Consider the following 20,225-nt stretch of genomic DNA (forward strand, 5'->3'; position numbering starts at 1 on the left):
GACAATGGCCGTGAAAGCCTGCGAACAAGTATTTATACGTATGTTTCTCACGTCGCTAGAAATCGCTGGAACGTGGAACACGAAATCACAACAATCGTTTGTTACATTTTGAACACAAATATTTAGCTACGTAATTATATCTTATTAAATCACGAAGTTTCACTTTGAAATCCCACGAATTCTCCTCTCTTGTTAGTGATATCCAATCACAGCGTGAGCATACTGCTTGTAATCGTGTGGTATACAGATTTGAATCAAATGTCAGCGTGTGGCTTTTCTAGCAAAAATTTTAACCCTTTACTTTTATGATCTATACGTATTAATCAAGCCTGAAAGTTTTCGTTGTTGCTTTATAAGGAGGAGGGAGAGTGGAGATAATATCACTTTGCTCGCTGTTTGCTTGCAAATTATTTCCTTTTTTTAGGGGGGTAAATATCGATAATTTTTTTATGTGTAACATCATAGCTTTCTTGAATGGAACGGAAGTCGCATGGAACGGTATCTTGTAACCACGGTGCAGCCATATTTTAATCAAATTAGGTCAAAAGCCAGGGTTTAGTTATTTCTTCAAGTCTTTATCGTTTATACAGTTTTAAAATTTTTGGTTCGCCAATCAAATGATCGATAAGCCGACGCAGCTGGCCCGGTAAGCGAATTCCAGCGGCCGGTGAAGAAACCGCACGTGAGAATTGGGTCCAGAAAGGTAGTTGAAAGCCCAACTTTCGTATGTTCATCACGCTCGGCATCGTTTGAAATAATTGTACGTTGAGCAGGGGCGCAACATCAGGGGGGGGGAGGGTATTTTGCCCCCCCTCTGAAACCTTGAAGTGGGGGCAAACGGGTGCAAAGAAAGTGCTGTGCAATCAATTTTTAGATAATAAAACTGCTTAAATAGCACCATTTTTCACCTTGAAATACAAATTTTCCCGGGGGAGGACCACCCCCCGCTTAAAAATAGGGGGATCGATGATTCCTTATATAAAGGTATATTGCCCTCCCTTTGGAAATTTAGTTGTTGCGCTCCTGACGTTGAGTTTCGTGTCCGAGTTTCGTGTTGTCAAGTATATTTGCAACGTGGGAACACCGGGGCTCTGATTCGTCAGCGACCGGGCGACGGACGCCCACGGGGGAAGATAAGGGGGAGGGGCGGATGAGCAGGAGGAGGGGGAAGGTCGCCGGCGAGGCGCACGAGGAGTAGAGGCGCGGATGATCCGGGGCCGGCAGTGCGCGGCGCGGCGCGCGGAAGAACGGACGTGCAGCCATGAACCTCGCTGGGTGCTGACTCGCCCTCCTTCCTCTTCCACGACCCCTGACACCTGACACCATGGCCGTAGAACACATTCTGCTCTTGGTAAGTCTCTCCTTCATTCACGAGCGCAATCTGTTTACGAAAGTATTTTAGAATACGCCGAGGGCAGTTTTTTTAGACTGTATTTTTAAACTGTATTTAAGACTGAATTTTTAAACCGTATTTTAGACTGAAATTTTAAACCGTATTTTAGACTGAATTTTTAATCCGTATTTTAGACTGAATTTTTAAACCGTATTTTAGACTGTATTTTTAAACCGTATTTTAGACTGAATTTTTAAACCGTATTTTTGACTGAATTTTTAAACCGTATTTTAGACTGAATTTCTAAACCGTATTTTAGACTGAATTTTTAAACCGTATTTTAGACTGAATTTTTAAACCGTATTTTAGACTAATTTTAAACCGTATTTTTAAACCGTATTTTAGACTATTTATAAACCGTATTTTAGACTATTTATAAACCGTATTTTAGACTATTTATAAACCGTATTTTAGACTATTTATAAACCGTATTTTAGACTATTTATAAACCGTATTTTAGACTGCATTATTAGAAGAGTGAAAATGGCTGAAACACGCGTCTTCAGAATATTTTTTTTTTTTGCATTTAATATCTGGTACAGCTTTTTGAAAGAACTCTAGGGACCTGTAGGTTACACATTTATCTTAATTTCTCCGCCATCTAATGTAACAGTTGCTCTTTACACTAAGTCTACAGAGTCACCGCGCTCGAAGCACCAGTGAGTGTCGCACTTATCATCCCGCCTCACCACTGAATAAGCAAACCGATTTAAGGAATATTTAGTGTAATTTTTTTTCCCCCAATAGCTCTCTTTCATTTCGTGTTTGAAAAAAAAAATAATTGCCACAAGATATCTCACTGGATTTTTTTTTTTTTTTTTCGAGCTGTAGGTCACGCAATTTAAGTTAAAAATTAACACTTGCGTTACTCATTCTCGACATTTGTGAACATCTGATGACCAAATCTAAGCACAAATTTTCAAGAGAGAGCAGCTATCTTTATAAATTTACAAATAATCTTAAGGTCTAGGGTCATGTATTATTTGCGGGAAAAAAAAAAATCTGAATGCAAACTAAGACTTCGATAAGGTACTGCCGCGCCTCTTGTATTCTTCCTCGTGATTCGCGATCGTCCACAAGAAAAGCCACGGCCTTATTTGGCCAAGCCATTCCAGGACGCGCTTGCTTCCACGCTGAAGGGCTGTGATTTGTGCGCCAAACATTAAACATGAACATGAAAGGAATTCAACGAATCACAAAACACAAACGATGCTACAGTGTTTTAGCTCTCAGCTAGACCCCAAAAACCTTTTCGCGAAAAATACATTCCCTAGTACTGACCTGATTCACTGTAACGTTTTTTTAATATATAAATGGAACAGATGTATTCACGTAAAATTAAAGATACTGGAAAATTTGTACATTTTTATATGAAAACAACTCTTATCAATACCAAATAGTGTTCGCAGTAATACTGGGTTCGGATTCTTACCAGGGCATTTTATGCTGTACGTTTTCCCAGTACCTCCAATAGTTAAAGTTATTTGTAAACCGTTCCCTGAATAGCTTTCTAGTACTAACATAATAAGCATATCATAAGCATAATAAAACAAAATAAAGTCAAATTATTTAATATCTTTTTCCGTGGTTTAAAAATAAATTTCACCTTAAATAAACATCAATTAAAGTATTAAATTATGCGCCAATTTTCGTAACGCTACGTGTTATCTAGAAAAACGTATTTCATATATTCAAAAATAACCACAGCCATGTGTTGTACAAAGTTACAATATATTTCTCGTAGTACTACATACCGTTTCATGGAAACTAGTTTTCCAAGGTAATCAAATAACGAGATAATTAGGGAAGGATGAACTCTTTCAACATACTCATGGAAACTGGGTAAGATAAATTAAGTGGGAGCATGTATTTTATTTTTGCGCAAAGATTTATCTGTGTGTGTCTGTGCCTTTATACTTTTTCAAGTGCTCCAATATAATTGAGGTTAACTATCCGTATGTATGATTTATTTATTAAATTAAAATATTATTATTTAATATAATACTAAATATTATTAAATTTTTAATGTTAAATATTTATTATTGGTTATTTAATGTTTACAAAATAATAAAAAAAATTAATGAAACATTTAGTAAAAAAATATAAATTTAAAATCGAACATTAAATTAAAATATTAATTTTTAATATTTATTATTAAATTGAATAAATAATAAATATTTATAAAAATAAATTAACAAATTAAATGATTTTTTTTATAAAAATGAAAAGTGAATATTAAATTAATAAAATAAATATTTAAAAAATGAATAAACTTAAATTAAATTTTGAATTTATTATTAAATTTATTTATTTTCTTTTAAAAAATTAAATAATCAATAACAAATATTTAAAATTAAGAATCTTATAATATTTAGTACAAATTATGTCATAAATATTTATTATTCTCTAAATTTTATTTATTTTATTTTTCAAATTTTAAACTAAACTTTATTGACTGTGTTGACTATCTTTTTCTAGCCATTTTATTATTTTATTGTAATTAATTATTTGCATGCAATTAAAAACTATTTTAATGATGCCAAAGAAGTATAACTTATCACGCGCGTACATAAGTACACGCACCCATTTTTTTTTCCCCGTGACTGGTTGAGTTTCCTTCAGGAGCTCATGCCCGCAGTCGACAGAAGAACCACAGCAATTTTATTTTTTGTGCGGAAGCAAACACGTCATCAGTTAGTCTGTGCCAAATAAGGCAATGACATTCTCTGGCGCGGGCATGCCATGTTGCTGCCTAAGAGGGGTACAGATTTATGTTGTTTTTTTTTTTCGCTGCGAGAAATACCTTCCTCTAGAAATCAGCCGTGGCCTGTTGTTAGCTACCAGTGGAGTGATTTGGGAATTCAATGGAAATATTAAATCTTGGCCAGACATGAATTCGAACCCGGGCCCTCCTAAATGCGAGTGGAGTGTCCTACCACTACGCCATCCCGCTGCTTTTCATTTATATTTATATTTATATCTATTTATAAAATTTTTTAGCTGGTGGTGATTTAAATCATGAAACAGCCAATCATTACTCCTTTGATTTAATTGTTATTTTTTATAGTTTTATAGCTTTACAGTTTCATTCGCTTCAAAAAATTAATGACCAATTTACACAGTTACATATTAACACCCATGCCTTACCCGGGACTAGAACCCAGAACTTCTCAACCCGGACAATCTAAAAAAATATTTTTTTTACTTTTCAAGGGTAGTCCTTGAAAACCTGTTACCAACTTGTAAGATTGCACGGCAAGGCTTTGTGCTATATGCAATTTTTGCAAAGCTCTGCCTTGTAAGTTTTACAAGTGAAATCGTTGGCAACAGGGTTTCCAAGGATTTTTCCTTGTAAAAATAATAATATTTACAGTGTAAGTGCTCTATGTATGTCGGCATACTTAAGCCGCAAATTCGTAATTTACAGAAGTTCTTATTTGGGGTTTACATCTCGTCAACTGAGAGACCATTACAGACAGACTCATGCAACGAACATCATATAACATCCTTTGAAAAATCTATCTGTTTTTTTATTACTCAGTGGCTTTTAAAGTCCTACACAGAGAACATTATTTTTTTGTACTTTTACAAAAGATTCCTTTGTAAACCGATAAGAGGAAGAGAGTAAGAAAGAAAAGAGACATGGAGAAAAATACAGAAGGGGGGAAAAACAGATAAAGTGTGAGCGAGCTGAGAAAGAGAGAGACCGAGAGATTGCCTCGCTAAAAACTCGTTAAGCTCGGCCGGGGCTTCCCTTGTCGGGCGACACGAGGAAAGACAGTCCGCCCATCAGTGCCGCCTGCTCGCGCTCAGGGTCGCGTTACAGTGACACACAGGCTGCGGGAAATAATTGCGAGAGAAATTTCCCCGGAAGTTTCCGTAATGACGGTGTTGCCAATCGCAAGTTCTGGCCACAGCTACCGGGATGAAGTTCGCGGATTCGTTTCCCGACGCGCTCTGAAATGAATACCAACGTGAAGACAGTGTCGTGCAACTCGCCTAAGAATTTGGACAGTCACCCATTTACCAAATGTCACTCGAAGAGCATCACGTGTGGCAGGAGGATAGGCAGCCCAGCGGTTATATACTACTCTGTTAGCTGCCAAATGTGACAGTGACTATACCTGTGTGCTTCCCGTTCCATTGGCTCCCAGTTTATCCGGGAGGACTCTTGAGCCAAAGAGAAACCTTCGACTAAAAACCAGCGTTGTATCACATGTCACCCACTTGGTAGTCTCACACGTCAACACCCAACGAACAAGATGGCATTTGCCCGAGTATTCAGAGGTCTGTGGAGTCTGTCCTGGATGACGATGAACACACAAATTGTCCCACTCCTTGGCATAAACAATGCTTGTAATAGAATACTCCCCATGTGACCACCACTTGCTAATGTACTAATATCGTGCAATTTTAAGTGTTGCTCGAAGCTATCGCCGTTGAATCAAGTTTCTAGTTACACTGTACAGTGCACTTATTTAGCGAATGGTTTGGTCAAATTATTTCCCCCCTCCCCATCCTTGTCAAGGTAGCTCACAACATGACTTAATAATACATTGTATTAACCAATTAAAAGTTTATATACTACAGACAAGTTCTGGCTGATTAACTTTTAACGGCATGTTAAAGAGTAGGATGATTATTTTATTGGGAAGTTAGTTCACGCAGTAAAATCCCAAACGTCACCTTCTTTGACTTCCAATGGAGTAGTATTAATACTTATAACTCGACACCCTAATCTGACTCGGGAGCTTAAATCTTGGTAGTCAGTATGGGCATTTATATTTCGCGGGGAAAAAAATCTGATCGTCATTATACTGCAGTACCTAAGGTATGCCTTGTAATCGGTGGTAGTCTGCGAGAGAAGCCATTGCCCTTTTTTCGTCGGGCCATTCAGGACGCGTTTGCTTCCGCACTGGATGGCTGTGATTGGTGTGCTGATAGTAGACATGTGCCTGAAATAAAAACCCAGCAAACTAAAAAAACACAAACAATGCTACAAAAACCTTAACTCCTAGTTGATCTGGAAATATTTTCATGAAAAACACATGGCACCCTAGTAGCCAACCAACACGCCGGTCATAGCATCGAGTAATGCGATTCCTCGATTTTTTTATCAAACCACAAAATTCCGTCAAACCGCCTCACATAACCGTTGTTCATTAAACTTGAACGACTGTGTCACGCTTCGTTTTTTTAAGTGAAACTTCTCTAAAGCCTGTAGAGTAGGTAGAGATCAGAGCTAAACGAAAAACACTCTGGAGTGGAGCGCTGGATGTCAGAGTGGGGTAATAACAAATTAATTAGAGAGTGGAACTGTGAGACTTTTTGCAAGTCTTTTCTCGTCGTCGTGTTTGTTACAATTGCGAACCTACAGTCTGAATCTCCAGTGCGTATTTTGTTGAAATCGAATTTATGTTTCATATTTTACTACCCAATTATTTTCCTGAAAAACAAATATCTGCAGCAGCGCTCGATGGCATGTTTGCATTTATAGCTCACTGAAACACTTCCGCACTCTGATACTTGCGCACTCGCATACCTGCTCACTAGCATTGTATGGTGATTTGTGCTTGTCTATATGTAGCGCGTCTCCTCCTTAGCTTTCAGTGTGCATTTCAATGGACACTTACTCTCTCTTTACAATGCACGATATCTGCCATTACCGCAGTCCTTATTTCGGCGAGTTCTATTACCCGATATACGCCACAGAGGCAAAGGTTTTGGACACAAAAAATATTATGTAATGGATTTTTTTTTTACATATATCTAAATCATTGTAATTTGTAAAGGAAAATTGGGAATGGCAATTTTGGAAATACTTTTTCATGTTGTACTTCATCATTAAATTTTACTTCCAAGACGAAGTTTAAAAAAAGAACTCATTCTTGGTTTCAACCGTTGTCCTCGCAAATTCATTTATATAATTTAATATTAAAAATTCTTGACTGTTTGCAAATTGCACACTATTTAATGGCTTTAATAGCGACCGACTGCTACAAAATTTTATTTTCCTGTGTTTAGCAATGATTTTTTTTTCATAACGGCAATAATACTGTCAATAGACGCTATTTTATTGTCTTTGAAAAATCAACAATTAGAAAATTTTAAATATATATATATATATTAATACGTACAATTAATAATGCTATAAAAATATGATTTTTAATGCTAACAAGACAGGTAGCATCAGTCTGGCAACAGTGGACGCAAACTAAGAGTGAGTCACTGTATGTATATATTTGTACCTCAGAGGCATAAGACACTAAGTCCACTTTTGGGGAACATTCACTTTTAACCATAAATTTGGCCATCATTTGACGTTCTTTATATTGGCGTACAGCACTTGGATCTACGATATTTAAAAAAAAAACTCACACATAATCTGGGTGTAAAATAGTTGAGTAAATAAGTGAGGCACTATTAAAAAAATTCTCCAAACTGCTCCCGTGGGAAATAAGGTTTATGTGACATATCGTCTCGTGCCTTCGAGGGGCAGATATAGTCTCCGCGGCGGAACCGGAAGAGCTGCACCTTCGAAGGTCGCCCGGCGCGAACAGGGAGGTCGGGGTTGCCGCGCTCTCTGCGTCACGTGACATCCGGGGAAACTACCCCCCTTACACCCCACACACCCCTGGAGGGACTGGGTCCAGAGAGCTTAGTCGGTAGTGGACCGCATCACTCCCGAGTTGTATTCAAGGGCGTTTTTTTGATCGTACAGCCAAGATGGTTTACATTTTTTACCGATTGGGTTGAATTTTTTGTTATAGTTTTTGTTTGTCTGAATGTTAAAAAGACACTAATCTAGTGCATAAAAAATATTTAAATTTGTCAAAAAAAACTTTTTTTTTAATCAAATTGAGTCCTTTTGTTTGATATTGAAAATACTAACATTACGCACTTTTTTTTTAGGATATTGTGGTCTAAATATGGGTTTTGTGCTAACGTAGTTTCCAATTTTTTTGACACTGTCTTATTACTAAAGTGTTAATAATGTGAATTAAAAAAATCAGTATGCAATTCTCGGGGCCTCATTTCCTTATGTTAGTCCTTGTGATGAATCAGATTTCGACTGCTTTGATTTACTTAATTTTGATCCATTTTTAACTTAATTTTTTTTTTACTTTATACTTTTCGAGTGCACTAGAAAAACACTACAAACTATATAATTTTTATAACTTATTACATGTATCTTTTTTGGAAGAAATTTATTTTTCATTTGAGGAGGAACGCGTTTTCAAGTTTTTGACAAATATGCCTAGTTATGCAAGAAGTAACCAGTTACCAATGAGATCTGGAGTTGAATCCATTTTGCATACACAAGAGTTCTATAATATAATGGCAGTACATTTGTGTTCCTTTAAGCATGTACGAAACACTTTACATATAGATTTTTTTTTCAGGTACTACCTAATCATAGAAAACATTTAATAGAATTTTGCTACACAATTATAAGAAATAAAATTTTGGTAGTTGCTTCCACATTGCAAAACTTGGTCCAAACAACCCCAACAAACACTAACACGCGTTGAGTAACATCACTCTGGCAACCACTCAGACTAATGATAGACTCTTGTCTTCTGCGCGTGGCTCCTACGACCGACCAATAGAATAGTCAAATCTGCTGGTATGAAAATAAAAAGCATTTCGCTATTGTAAACAAATAGTATTCCCACAAATTCACACATTTGTTGAAATTATCACAATTATTTTAATGCAGCCATGACACGTTTTTTGACACTTATACCTACTTAATAAAACTTTAACGCTGACAGTAAACGCACATCTTAAACCGTTAGGTTTAGAAACATGAATTTTTGCATAGAAGTTCCTTGTATAACGTAGGTGAGCACTAAGAAATAATTTTTGAAAAATCCCCCCCCCCTAAGATGGTTGAATAAGGGACGAGAATTTGTTTGGAAGTTTGTCATTTATGAAGTTATAAATATTAAAATTTGTGTTTAGGCGTTTAGCGTTTTTTGTAATTCATCCAAAATGAATATTAAATACTTTCCAATCGGACACACGGCTGGTTGGCAAATACGATTCTCTGAAATGGAGTCGGACGCCCGAACCTTTCCGAAAACATCCGAAGTTCGCAGCTATCTCCAATATAACTTACAGTCTTAGTAAAAAAAATTGCAATATTTCATACAGTTCAACACTGATAAAGAAGGATTTTTACGAAAATGTTATCCTTGTAACAGACCTAACCTATAACGAACCTTTATAATAGAAAAAAATTCGGAGAATCGGGCGTCTGACTCGAGGTTAGTTTTCCTTCATTGTTTGGGGGGGGGGGGGAGGAATTTTATTTACTGTACAGCGGTCTACGTCATCACTGTTCTATGGTTTCTTGGAAAAAACATTACGCCAACAAGACCTACCATCACAGTGATTGCAGCCTGATGTCTTTCTCAAAATAAGAATGGAGAGAGGGGGAAATGTGTCCAAACTGAGAATAAGTAAGACTAACGCTTGTGTGGTCTTAGAACGTGTTTATAAACTACGCAAGGAATGCAGCGACGCAATCAAAAGCAAGGAAATCCACGGTCGTTTATAAGCACGCCAGTCGCAAGACGTCACCAACCCAACAACTTGAAATTGTTAAAACCGTTGAGAGCAAATTTCTTCCCTGAGCTTTTTTTTTTTTTGCAGTCTCGTTTATCAAGAATAACTATGAAATTTTCAATGATATGATTTAAAAGTGTTATTTTCTTTTACTATGCAGAAGTTTAATAAATGAAAACGTCATGTTTATAATAAAAACTACATCGTGGTCTTCTGTGCACACGACAACTCCGTCTCTTAAAAGTTTTCGGGGTATGGTCGTCGAGAACGCAAGCCAAAACACAAGAAAGTTTGAAGTTGTATAATACCTACTTCTGTTGTGCTCTTGCGCTTTGCGTAGTTAAAAAATAAGGGGTGGTTGTCTGTAAAGTCGATTTACGGACGATAATTTTACGTGATAACGTCATAAGAAAACATTGATGAAAAATTGCATACTTTTTAATTTTCAAATTTTATTTACAGGTTTTGCAAATTTAATTTAAATAATTTGTTTAGATATAATCACGAACAATTAGTTATAGAAATAAACTGAAATAAAATCAATGTCAGTAAATTGTTAATTTGAAATGACGAAATTGGACAAACAAATCGAATTTTTTTGAATTGCTGCTTTTAAAAAGCCCGCCTTAACCTGTTTGATATTCTAGAAGATTTTCTCGCACGGTGGTTGGCCGGTCCTTGCACGCTCGGCTCAGGCGGAACGTGACAATTAGTCATGCTTTTTCGTGCGTGCAGCCGACGTACATCAATTTATAAGACGTTATGACGTCAAAAAAAATTTGTACTCTAAACTGTGGTTGCTGATTTTTTTTTTTTTGGGTCTTGTGTTTCTTGGCATAATTGCGTTTCTTACGTAGTTTGTAAGCTAGGTGTTACGTCCTCGGCGAGTAATCGGTCGCGTGCAAGGAGGTGACGTAAGGCGCCGGAAGTCGCGCGACCTGCCGACCGCCGAGCCGGTCTGCTCGTGACGTCACCGGTCGCTTCGCGGCGGCGAGAAGATCCGCAGCAGGTCGCTCGGCATGCAGCGCTTCGAAAGTACTCGCGCGATTTGAAAACTTTCCCGAGGTATGCGAGCGGCGTCTGTGCGCGAAAATAATTTGAGAATGCACCGAGGGCGGATGAGAACTTCGGTATTTTAATTTTTTTTTTTAAACTGTACATTTAGAAGAATGAAAAGATAAACTAAAACCTAACAGTTTGACTCTTATTTTATTATATCGCGCTTAATAATGTGCGTAATTGATACTGGAAAGCTATTCAGGGAACGGTTTGCAAAAACTGGAGACTTGAATGAACGATGAGAACACTATTTTGTAGTGATACAGTTGTTACGTAGTGTAAATGTACAAATTTACAAATATATGTAATCTTGCATGGATGTTTCTGTTCCGTTCATCAAAAATAAATAAATATATTTGCGGTGTTGGAAGACGCCGAGGCAGAAACGCGTAGCGGGACACCAGCCAAAGAGGGAGTGGCCGCACACCTCGGACACACGGCGCGCGGCTCGGCGCGGGGGAATCGAGCCGAGAGCAGGTTCCCAATCAAACCCCCTGAGGCCCGGCGAGTCTCGCTCTCACTTTCCCACGACCCCTCGCTGCCGCCCCCTCGCCGCATGTGCAACACACTCACACACACGCGGGGCCGACCACTCCTGCAGCCTCGCGCCGGGGACCGATGAAGGCCCCCGTCTGCCCCCGCGCGCTGTGCAGAGCTCCGGAAGAAACAACAACCAGTGCCGTAGCCAGGAGGGTTGTCCAGTACCACCATCATATCATACTCACGGGAGCAAGTTTTCTTTATATTTTTTGACGTGACAACGTCAACGCCGGCTGCACGCACGAAAAAGGATGACTCATTGTCCCGTTACGCTCCTTTTGTACGCTTGCGCCGCACCTATCTCTCTTCCACTCGATTGGAACAACCTTCGATTTGACTTTTTTCGAGGCACATTAAACTTGGAACACTCCGATTCGTTTCCTACTTTTCCCATCATCGTCCCATCCTTAACAGAATAACACAGTTTGGAAGAAGAAGTTAAATAGCAAACATGTATTAAAGTTGTAGTTAAAATAATCTGTTCGTTAAAGTAATAAACATATTTGAATTTATGAGTGCAAATAAAAGTAAATTTATCAATTAAACTGTAGATTTCATTTCACTCCTTCTTTGTATCCATACAAAAATAGTGATAATTCAATAAAAATGATTCAATTTTATTCATAAAAGTATGCAATCATTTCATGAATGTTTTGTTATGACGTTGTCACGTTAAATTATCGTCCGTAAACCGACTTTACAGACTTTTTTTTTTTTTTGAAGAAAATAAAGCTTAACATTTATTACTTTCGTTTTCATTTGATTTGTTTTCAATTCTTTGTTCCACCATAAATTCTTTGTGGATTTCGTTAAAAACAAGTCGTAAATACATGAATATTACTGTTTTTTTTAATTAAATGAAACACGAATCTAGTTTCTAAGAAAAAAAGTGCAAACCGGCGTCAAATATATATAGACTGCTTGGGACTTCTGTGTATGAGTCATGTCGGTCATAAATGGAGAGGGGATGGGGAAATCATTATTTTATCCCAATGAGGAATACAATATACATTCTAAAATAATCTCGCTTTAACATTAATCAGTTAATTTTCTTTTTATGTATTTGCTTGTGATTTTTTATATCCGAAAAGGGAGAGGTCCATACCCCCACAGACCTCTTCCGTGGATACGTCTCTGAAACAACCACGTGATTGGAAAATTGTTTAACATATCTAAGTGGGGTCATATACGTCCACAACAAAAATAATTTATATAAAATAATATTTTATAGTTTTAAGACCATCAAATATTGAAAGAGGTAAAAGAATAATTTTTTGGGTCATGAAAACAATTATTTTTCGCTCTGATACAAAACAAACCTTTAAATCATACTGGTTGGTGCATTATTCCTAAGTTGGTATCATCAGAGGGACTAATTTCAGATAAAGAGCTTTTGAACTCCTGTACAGTGTGAGTCTGAATTCGACCGACACACTTCGACTGCAGGTTCATCACGACAAAACAGGTTGAAAACCTATAAAACTTAGGGTCTAAAACTGTTTCAGAAAGTTGAGGCTGAACAACATTTTTAACGTTAAAAATATAAAAAGTATTTAAGAAAAAACACTGAACGTCTGAATTGTATTTAAATGAAGAAAGTTAAACAACCACAGCGAATTTTTTTTTTTTTTTTGCAAAATTAGTTCATTGTAATAATTGAGGGTGACACCTTTATTTTACACCTATATTTTTGGCGTGCTTATTCATCTAAATATTTCAATAAAATAACTTAGCTACAGCCACTAAGTTTGCTGTGGTTGTAGAACTTCATTCAATTACACCCAATATAGACGCCCAGTGTTCCATCTTAAATAATTTTTCAATTATTCACAATGAAAAATGTTGTTCAGCCCTAACCACAAAGACGTGGGAAGCAGTTTAGACCACAAGTCATATATAAATGTTTTCAACCTATTTTGTCGTGATGAATCTGAAGACAATTTTTTTGTTGAATTCAGACTCAATCTGTATAGTGTCTAGTTTGTAGTCAGACCCTTGCTGAGCACCAGTCACGTACAATCGGGAGAGGCAGACAGTTTCCATACGTGGACAGATTCTGAATGGCGGTTACGTCAGCCATGGGATCAAGCGTGTACAGTCCGGAGAGAATTGTAGCACAGCTTTCAACAGCCCATCAGCCGCCACTGCATTCACATGCTCACACACACACCTCGTATTCACTGTTGGAAATCACACAAACTTTACGAACTTTCCAATTAAGAATTCAACTCAAATAAGAGAAGAGTTCTTCGTAATTTCAAAATAACTGAATCTTCAGAGAAACTACGCCGTATTTCAACTTCCGAGTAGCTTGTTTCGTGTTAGTCAAAGGTGAACCAACACGTTGACAGAATAAGAGAGTTCTTGCTGTGGACTTAAACCGGTTTTCGAATGTTGTGTTTATACACCAAGAATATTCATTTGGAATCATGTTCAAAGTATATGAACTCCAGTGTCCGTTTATTTACGAAGATCCCTAGACAATATGTAACCAGCGTTCTTCGGAAATTGAAGTTCGGAAATTTTTAACAGTGTTCATCGTACTGTACTCGTTTTATTTCACGCAAGCCTTGCGTTGGCACCGCGCCGAAGGTCCTTTCTTCACGAAAGGTTACGTCTTGTCACAAGAAGAATGTCCTCCTCTGGTTTTGAATCCTCAAATGAACGACCGAATGTCTTGGGGAGTCGAACTCGTGTGATGGAGTAGCCAACTAAGTGCAGACATCCACCGAGTTTCCCCATTTCCAAAACTTCCGGGGTTCATCCCCGCATGGAATCTGTCGACCCGAGGCCGTTAATGGTATTTTATTTGTGATTATGTTATGTTAGGCCTTTTCTTTTAACGGCGCAAGGCGTGAAAGATCGCAAGACGCAAGGCGCAAGGAGTTAAATAGCGTTTTTTTATATACAAATTTCGTCTTATAAATCACGAAAAAAAAAATCCAACGCAAGCTTCGGCCATCTTTTGACTTCTTGCCTATTCACCTTCTACATTTGAAATTGTTTTAAGTATAGAAGGAATGCTACGATGTTTTCAATGATATGCCTTACGGTTTCACTCATTTAAGTTTCCGCACAGTGATAGGGGCATATAAGATAAACTTTTAAATCATATTATTGAAAATTTTCACACGTTTTTGTGATAAAACGAATTAATTAAATAAGCCCGAGGAAATCAATTTGTTTTCAACTGTTTTACAATTTCAAGTTGTGGTAGGGTTGGTGACATCTTACAACTATCTTTTGGTAGCATTTTGCGTTGTTTCGTTCCTTGCGTAGTTTGCAAAGACGCACAGTGGGAGATTTGGCCGAAAACGTGGTCAAAATGCAAATCGCGAACTTAAAATCCCGACCAAACTGGCGATGTGGTAGTAATGTTAGATCATCCCTGCATGTGAAACCGGATATGGCAATGAGAAATTCCCATATCCTGAGGTTTCACGGCAGTTGACAAGTGAGGGTCGAGTGCGTTGGGCGGACCTAACTATGTTGAAGATAATTCCATGCTGTACTAAAGTGAATGTCGCGGCCGTAAAAATTGATATTTTTGAGTTCTGTAAAATGGATTCAATTCCTGGAGATATGGCGTCTATATCGCTGCCTTATGTTGTTATATATAAAGCTGTAATGTTTTTTTTGTTTTATCTTCTAAAGCTACTTTGTGAACATAATGAAAATTTAGTTTTATCATATTACATCGAGGCTTTTAGTTAGGTATGCCACATGATGCACCTTTCTTTCGAAATAGAGCGTTTAGTTTATTGTTTTAGTAATACGAATTTACAATAACTAGCTGCTAATATGTGCTACCCTTTGTGTACGATATTTTTTCCTTCATTGCTGCACTGGTGGCGACTCCCTGAGGCTATGGCGGGTCTAAGCCGACCCATCATTGTCGACAATGTGCATAGTCCGTCTAATACCAGATGCCTTTTTTCTTATTCCTTCATAAGCTTCACTAATTGTCAGTTCATTCTCGACATCGTCATCGATGTCTGTTAAAGTCTGGAGAATTTTACTAGTGGTGGTCTAGCCTTTCAGAAATCTTTGATGAAAACCACATGTAGTGTTGGTATAGTGAGATTTTTTATTGATACGGAATTTTTTAATACTGGTAAGAAACAAATCTAAAGTCCTTCAAAGTTGTTCACTAATAAGGACAATTGTTTTAGATTTTCCAGCTGTAAAATAACCATATAATGATGGGTGGGTACACACAAACCCATAAGTAATTTATTAAGTTTATGTCTTGTGTTGTTTTACAATTCAATGATTGTTATCTAATGAGATGAAGAAACTTTCTAAATTAGTTCACGAGACTGTATGGAATGATGGGATGGAAGAAATGGCAACAATTGAGAAATTTGAGCGAAGTTTAACAGCCTAGGTCTTCAGTGCCAGTGACTGTGATTTGGGGTAGAATCGAAGCATGAATGGAATACAACAGTGAAATGGGAAGCACTCCGAGAAAACTAGCTCTTCTAGGGCCAAGTCAGTTACATTTCCCCCCTTAAGAAATTCCGGATCGACCATAACCAAGAATGAATCCCGCGAATAAGACATTATTCCTAAGGGTATACTGTTGCGAACGCAAATGAGCACTGAACAAAGAACTTGTAAACGAATTCACCAAAAACAACACAATGTAATGAACAATTTTTGACATCTTAATTATAGTAGAATTTTGTTGACTATTTCTTTGGTATCTTCTTTTTTCACTATAACAGAATGGCATAAAAATATCAGTGCATTTTATTACACTATTGTAATTATATTCAACAAAATGGTATTAATAATTTGTGAATATTATGTTTTTAATATTCCAAATTGTTTTTAATCTATGTTACTATATTCATACAGAAAAAAATCCAAGAAAGGACTCCATTACTGCGAACCAATTTCCCTCTTTCCCCGATCTGAACATTTTTACCCACCCAATGATTTTAATGAACTTTTTTACCCACCCAATGATTTTAATAAGTGCCATTGCAGTGCAGTCATGCAAAATTTTCATTTTAGGATCAGGAGAAGAAGAACTGGCATATACTAGGAGGGAGCTATTCTTTATGCTGAAGGGCTTCTTAACTACAGATACAAGAACTAGTCTGGAACACCTACAGAAAGTGTTGTCCGAGAAACGGGGTTGCATTATAACAATACCTGCGAGTGCAAGGCCTGCTTTGTCCACGTTTTTTCTAAGCTAAACACTAAATGAAAAGAATCTTCAAGAAACATTGACTATTTTCTGAATAAAAATCAAGCATGGCTCAACAAGAACATTTGTATTCCGGTAAGTAATCCCAGTTCTGGAAAGTCGGCAAAGAAACGTGGATGCCCTTCTGTGGAATTTTGTTCAAGTAGTGAACGAACGAAACGAAGGAGAACAGAGCAACTACGTACAAAATACAAATGTAGCCATGTCGATGTTGTCTTATGCCACTCAGATGAGCCTTCGTTCGTCTGGTAATATAGGTTCTGCCAACATAGTAAAAGACATAACCACAACTACCCCAACAAGAGCTTCGAAATATCGGAAGCGTTATATAGTATGCAAGTCGAGAAGACAATATCTGCAGATGAGGCTTTGTCTACAATGGTTGAAGCTAAATTGAGTAGGTATCAATACAGTGTAATTAGATCAACAGCGCGAAAACATAACTGCAAATTGTATCCCAGTTATGAAGCAGTAAGGGAAGCGAAATCGAGGTGTTGTGCACCGCGTACGAGTATCACAGTTACTGAGAAAAGTGCAGAAGTGAAGTTTCAAAGTCTGTTAGATCACATCTGTCAACGTATTTTACTAGTCCAAGAAGTGATACAAAGTTTACATCCCGACGATGTGCGTGTATTAAGTTTAATTTGTAAATGGGAATGTGATGGGAGCTCGGGACACAGTGAGTAAAAGCAAAGATTCAACAACGATTCTGATTCGGATGAAAATGTGTTCTTAACGTCTTTTGTACCATTGCAACTTGTTTCTTCTGAACTGAAATCTCGGGACGAAATTGTTATATGGAACAATCCGAGGCCTTCATCTCCCAGGTTTTGTAGGCCAATCAGACTGCAGTTTCTCCATGAAAACACTGAATGCATTGTAAGAGAAAAATACTATATCGAGCAGCAAATTGAATCACTTGTTCCACTGACTGTAACAATAAATGGGAATGAGATATCTGTTACATACAAAATGTTATTTACCATGATGAGCAATTTTCCAAAAAATTACAAACATTTAATATGCATATTATAGACTACAAATTATATGTATTTTTTTTTTTGTTATTTTAGCCTCTATAAAATGAAAGGCCATTAACTAATCGATTTTAACATTAAATTCGTAATCAGCGACCTCGAAAACCCCTATAATGGAGTTTGTATGACATAACATTGGTTTTTGTATTTTTGACCACGTTTTCGGGCAAATCTCCCACTGTGAGACGGCCTAAAACTGGTCCCCAATTGAACAAAATAACAGTAACAGCAACAGTAGGCCGTGTGTGCACAAGATTGGCCTGCTGTGAAGCCAGCGGCGGCGGCCCTGGGTTCTACGGGGTCCCGGGGCTTTTTACGTTTATGGAGGCCCTCCCCTCGGGAATTTTGAAAAATTAACTCTTACAAGAAAAAATTGTAAGCCAACCTGGAACTTAAATTTCGACGATGGTTTTTCTAATTCATCTTAAGAATGGTTGGCATTATTTCCTTATATGTTATTTTCGGTTCAGAGTTATAAATTTTTACGTTCAGATTCCGGTGGAATACGTGGCAATAAATTATTGTAAAGTTTTTCTAATACGAAATCATGATAAGTTCTTTAAATGATTAATGAATTGGGAAATTTTTACTCAACACAATTACTTATACATACGACATTGCAAGTTTTGCATTGTTTCTCATGGGGAAAAATTCATAAATGCAAATTAAGAAATTTAAGTGAAAACATAAACCCGCAGAAAAAAAAACCGTAAATCTGCTTCCACGAAATCCTTGTGCTGTCTGATATTTAAGTTTGGATGTGTTTGTTTATCTGTAATGTAATCGTCGTGCTGTCCGTCATACCTGTTGGGTGTGTATGTTTCACATAAGCTGATTTAGGCCTGTCCTCTGTGGGTTTATGTTTTCATTTGTATTTCTTATTTTGCATTTATGAAAAAATTTTCCCGTGACAAAACAGTTTAAAAAAAATTGCGATAGCGAATTTCCAAGGAATTGTATGAGACGCGAAATAATGAATGTGAAAATGTACTGGTCGGTACTTTAATTAATATTTCAATGAATATTTTAAGTTTCTTTTTTTTTCTACCATCGTACGTATTTATTTAAAACTGGAGAAACAAGGGAAATGGAAGTGGGGCACCGCTAGGCGGCTCCGAAGAGGCGTTCGTGTGGAGGGAGGGGGTGGAGGTGGGGGCACCCAGAGGCCTGCGCGCGGCGGCCTTGGAGCCAGCGCTCCGCCGAGGACGGCTCGACCGGCCCCGCTGTCTCGCCCGTCGAGCAGGGCCGAGGTTCGCCGCCCGCTCAACGCCACTTCGCGGTCGCAAATTATAATAATGAATAATGAACACGACAAAAAGAGCGCGTGTAGTTCAGTACACGTGATAGAAGTGAAACTTCTTTGGCAATTCAAACCTAGACTCGTAATTTCATCGTAAGGGGTAAAACGGCAGAGATAGAGAGAGATAGAGAGAGAGAGAGAGAAATTTTCTAAAAATAACAGCTCGGAATTTTTTTGTCTTTCATTTTTTTTTTTTTTTTAAGTATTTAATATTCCTAACCTTCGTATTTACCTATTATAAATTTGATTAAAAATTAAAAGTAGATTAATAATCCTGAATAAACAAAATAATTACTCACTGTTGAAATACTCACACCAAAAAGAAAAACTGCGAATGTTATTGTTTCTTCAAAAAAATTATGCTTTTAAAACGTGTCAGATCACTGAACGAAATATGAAAATCATAACAGGTAGCGCTATGTATGCGGGGAATGCAGACTGTATAACTAGCGCTCTCTACGCTGTTGGTTGAACAAGGGAGGACGCGAGCGCGCTGGTAGCAAATATAAAATTCAAGGCACTCACAGCTGACTGTATAGGCTACCTATATCTATTTTCCGAAACAAACGCATTCGCACACTCTCTGCATTATTATTTCGTTCATCTATATCTCTTGGTTCTATTTTCTTCTTTTTTTTGTGCGGGGGACGACTGATCACACAAAAGGAGAACGAAAACGAGCCCAACAACATATATAGCATAGTGCTCTCTTGATATCTCTTTGGCTAAGTACCTATTCTCTGTCCTTTTCGCGTCAGAAATGTTTCGCAAAAAATGTTTTACGAAAGCGTTGCATTAAAATTCCACCTTGAAATTTTACTAGCATCGCGCCCAAAGAAGTTTCATTTCAAAAATTAACGAATATTTTTCAACAATTTCAATTATGTAATAGACCTTACCTTAACTTTGAGGGTGAGTTTCACACACGACGTTGATTTTTTAATTTTAAAAAATCTTATCTCTCTGTAAACGGTATTTGGTTGGAGTAATTTCGTGAAATGGAAGGGAAGTCGATGAACGGAGATGTGTCACAAAGATGGCTGACACACGTGCAGCAACATAAACCCGTGTATAGTAACTTTCGTAAACATCAGGGTACATACCAAAACG

General features: G+C 37.4%; 1 protein-coding gene across 4 annotated transcripts in view; it reads left to right on the forward strand.

Annotated features, from left to right (window-relative positions):
- LOC134543000 (protein spaetzle 3) overlaps positions 1-20,225 on the forward strand; it is a 169,946-nt gene that overhangs the window by 112,896 nt on the left and 36,825 nt on the right. The window contains exon 1 of one of the 4 annotated variants that reach the window (XM_063387662.1): positions 1,216-1,351. The exons of the other annotated variants lie outside the window; for them this stretch is intronic. Within the exon in view, the coding sequence (XP_063243732.1) occupies positions 1,325-1,351 (27 nt within the window). The 5' untranslated portion in view covers positions 1,216-1,324. Of the gene's footprint in view, positions 1-1,215; positions 1,352-20,225 lie in introns of those variants that run through there. 4 annotated transcript variants of the gene reach the window in all.

Source organism: Bacillus rossius, assembly GCF_032445375.1.
Source record: "Bacillus rossius redtenbacheri isolate Brsri chromosome 9 unlocalized genomic scaffold, Brsri_v3 Brsri_v3_scf9_2, whole genome shotgun sequence".
Lineage (NCBI taxonomy): Eukaryota > Metazoa > Arthropoda > Insecta > Phasmatodea > Bacillidae > Bacillus > Bacillus rossius.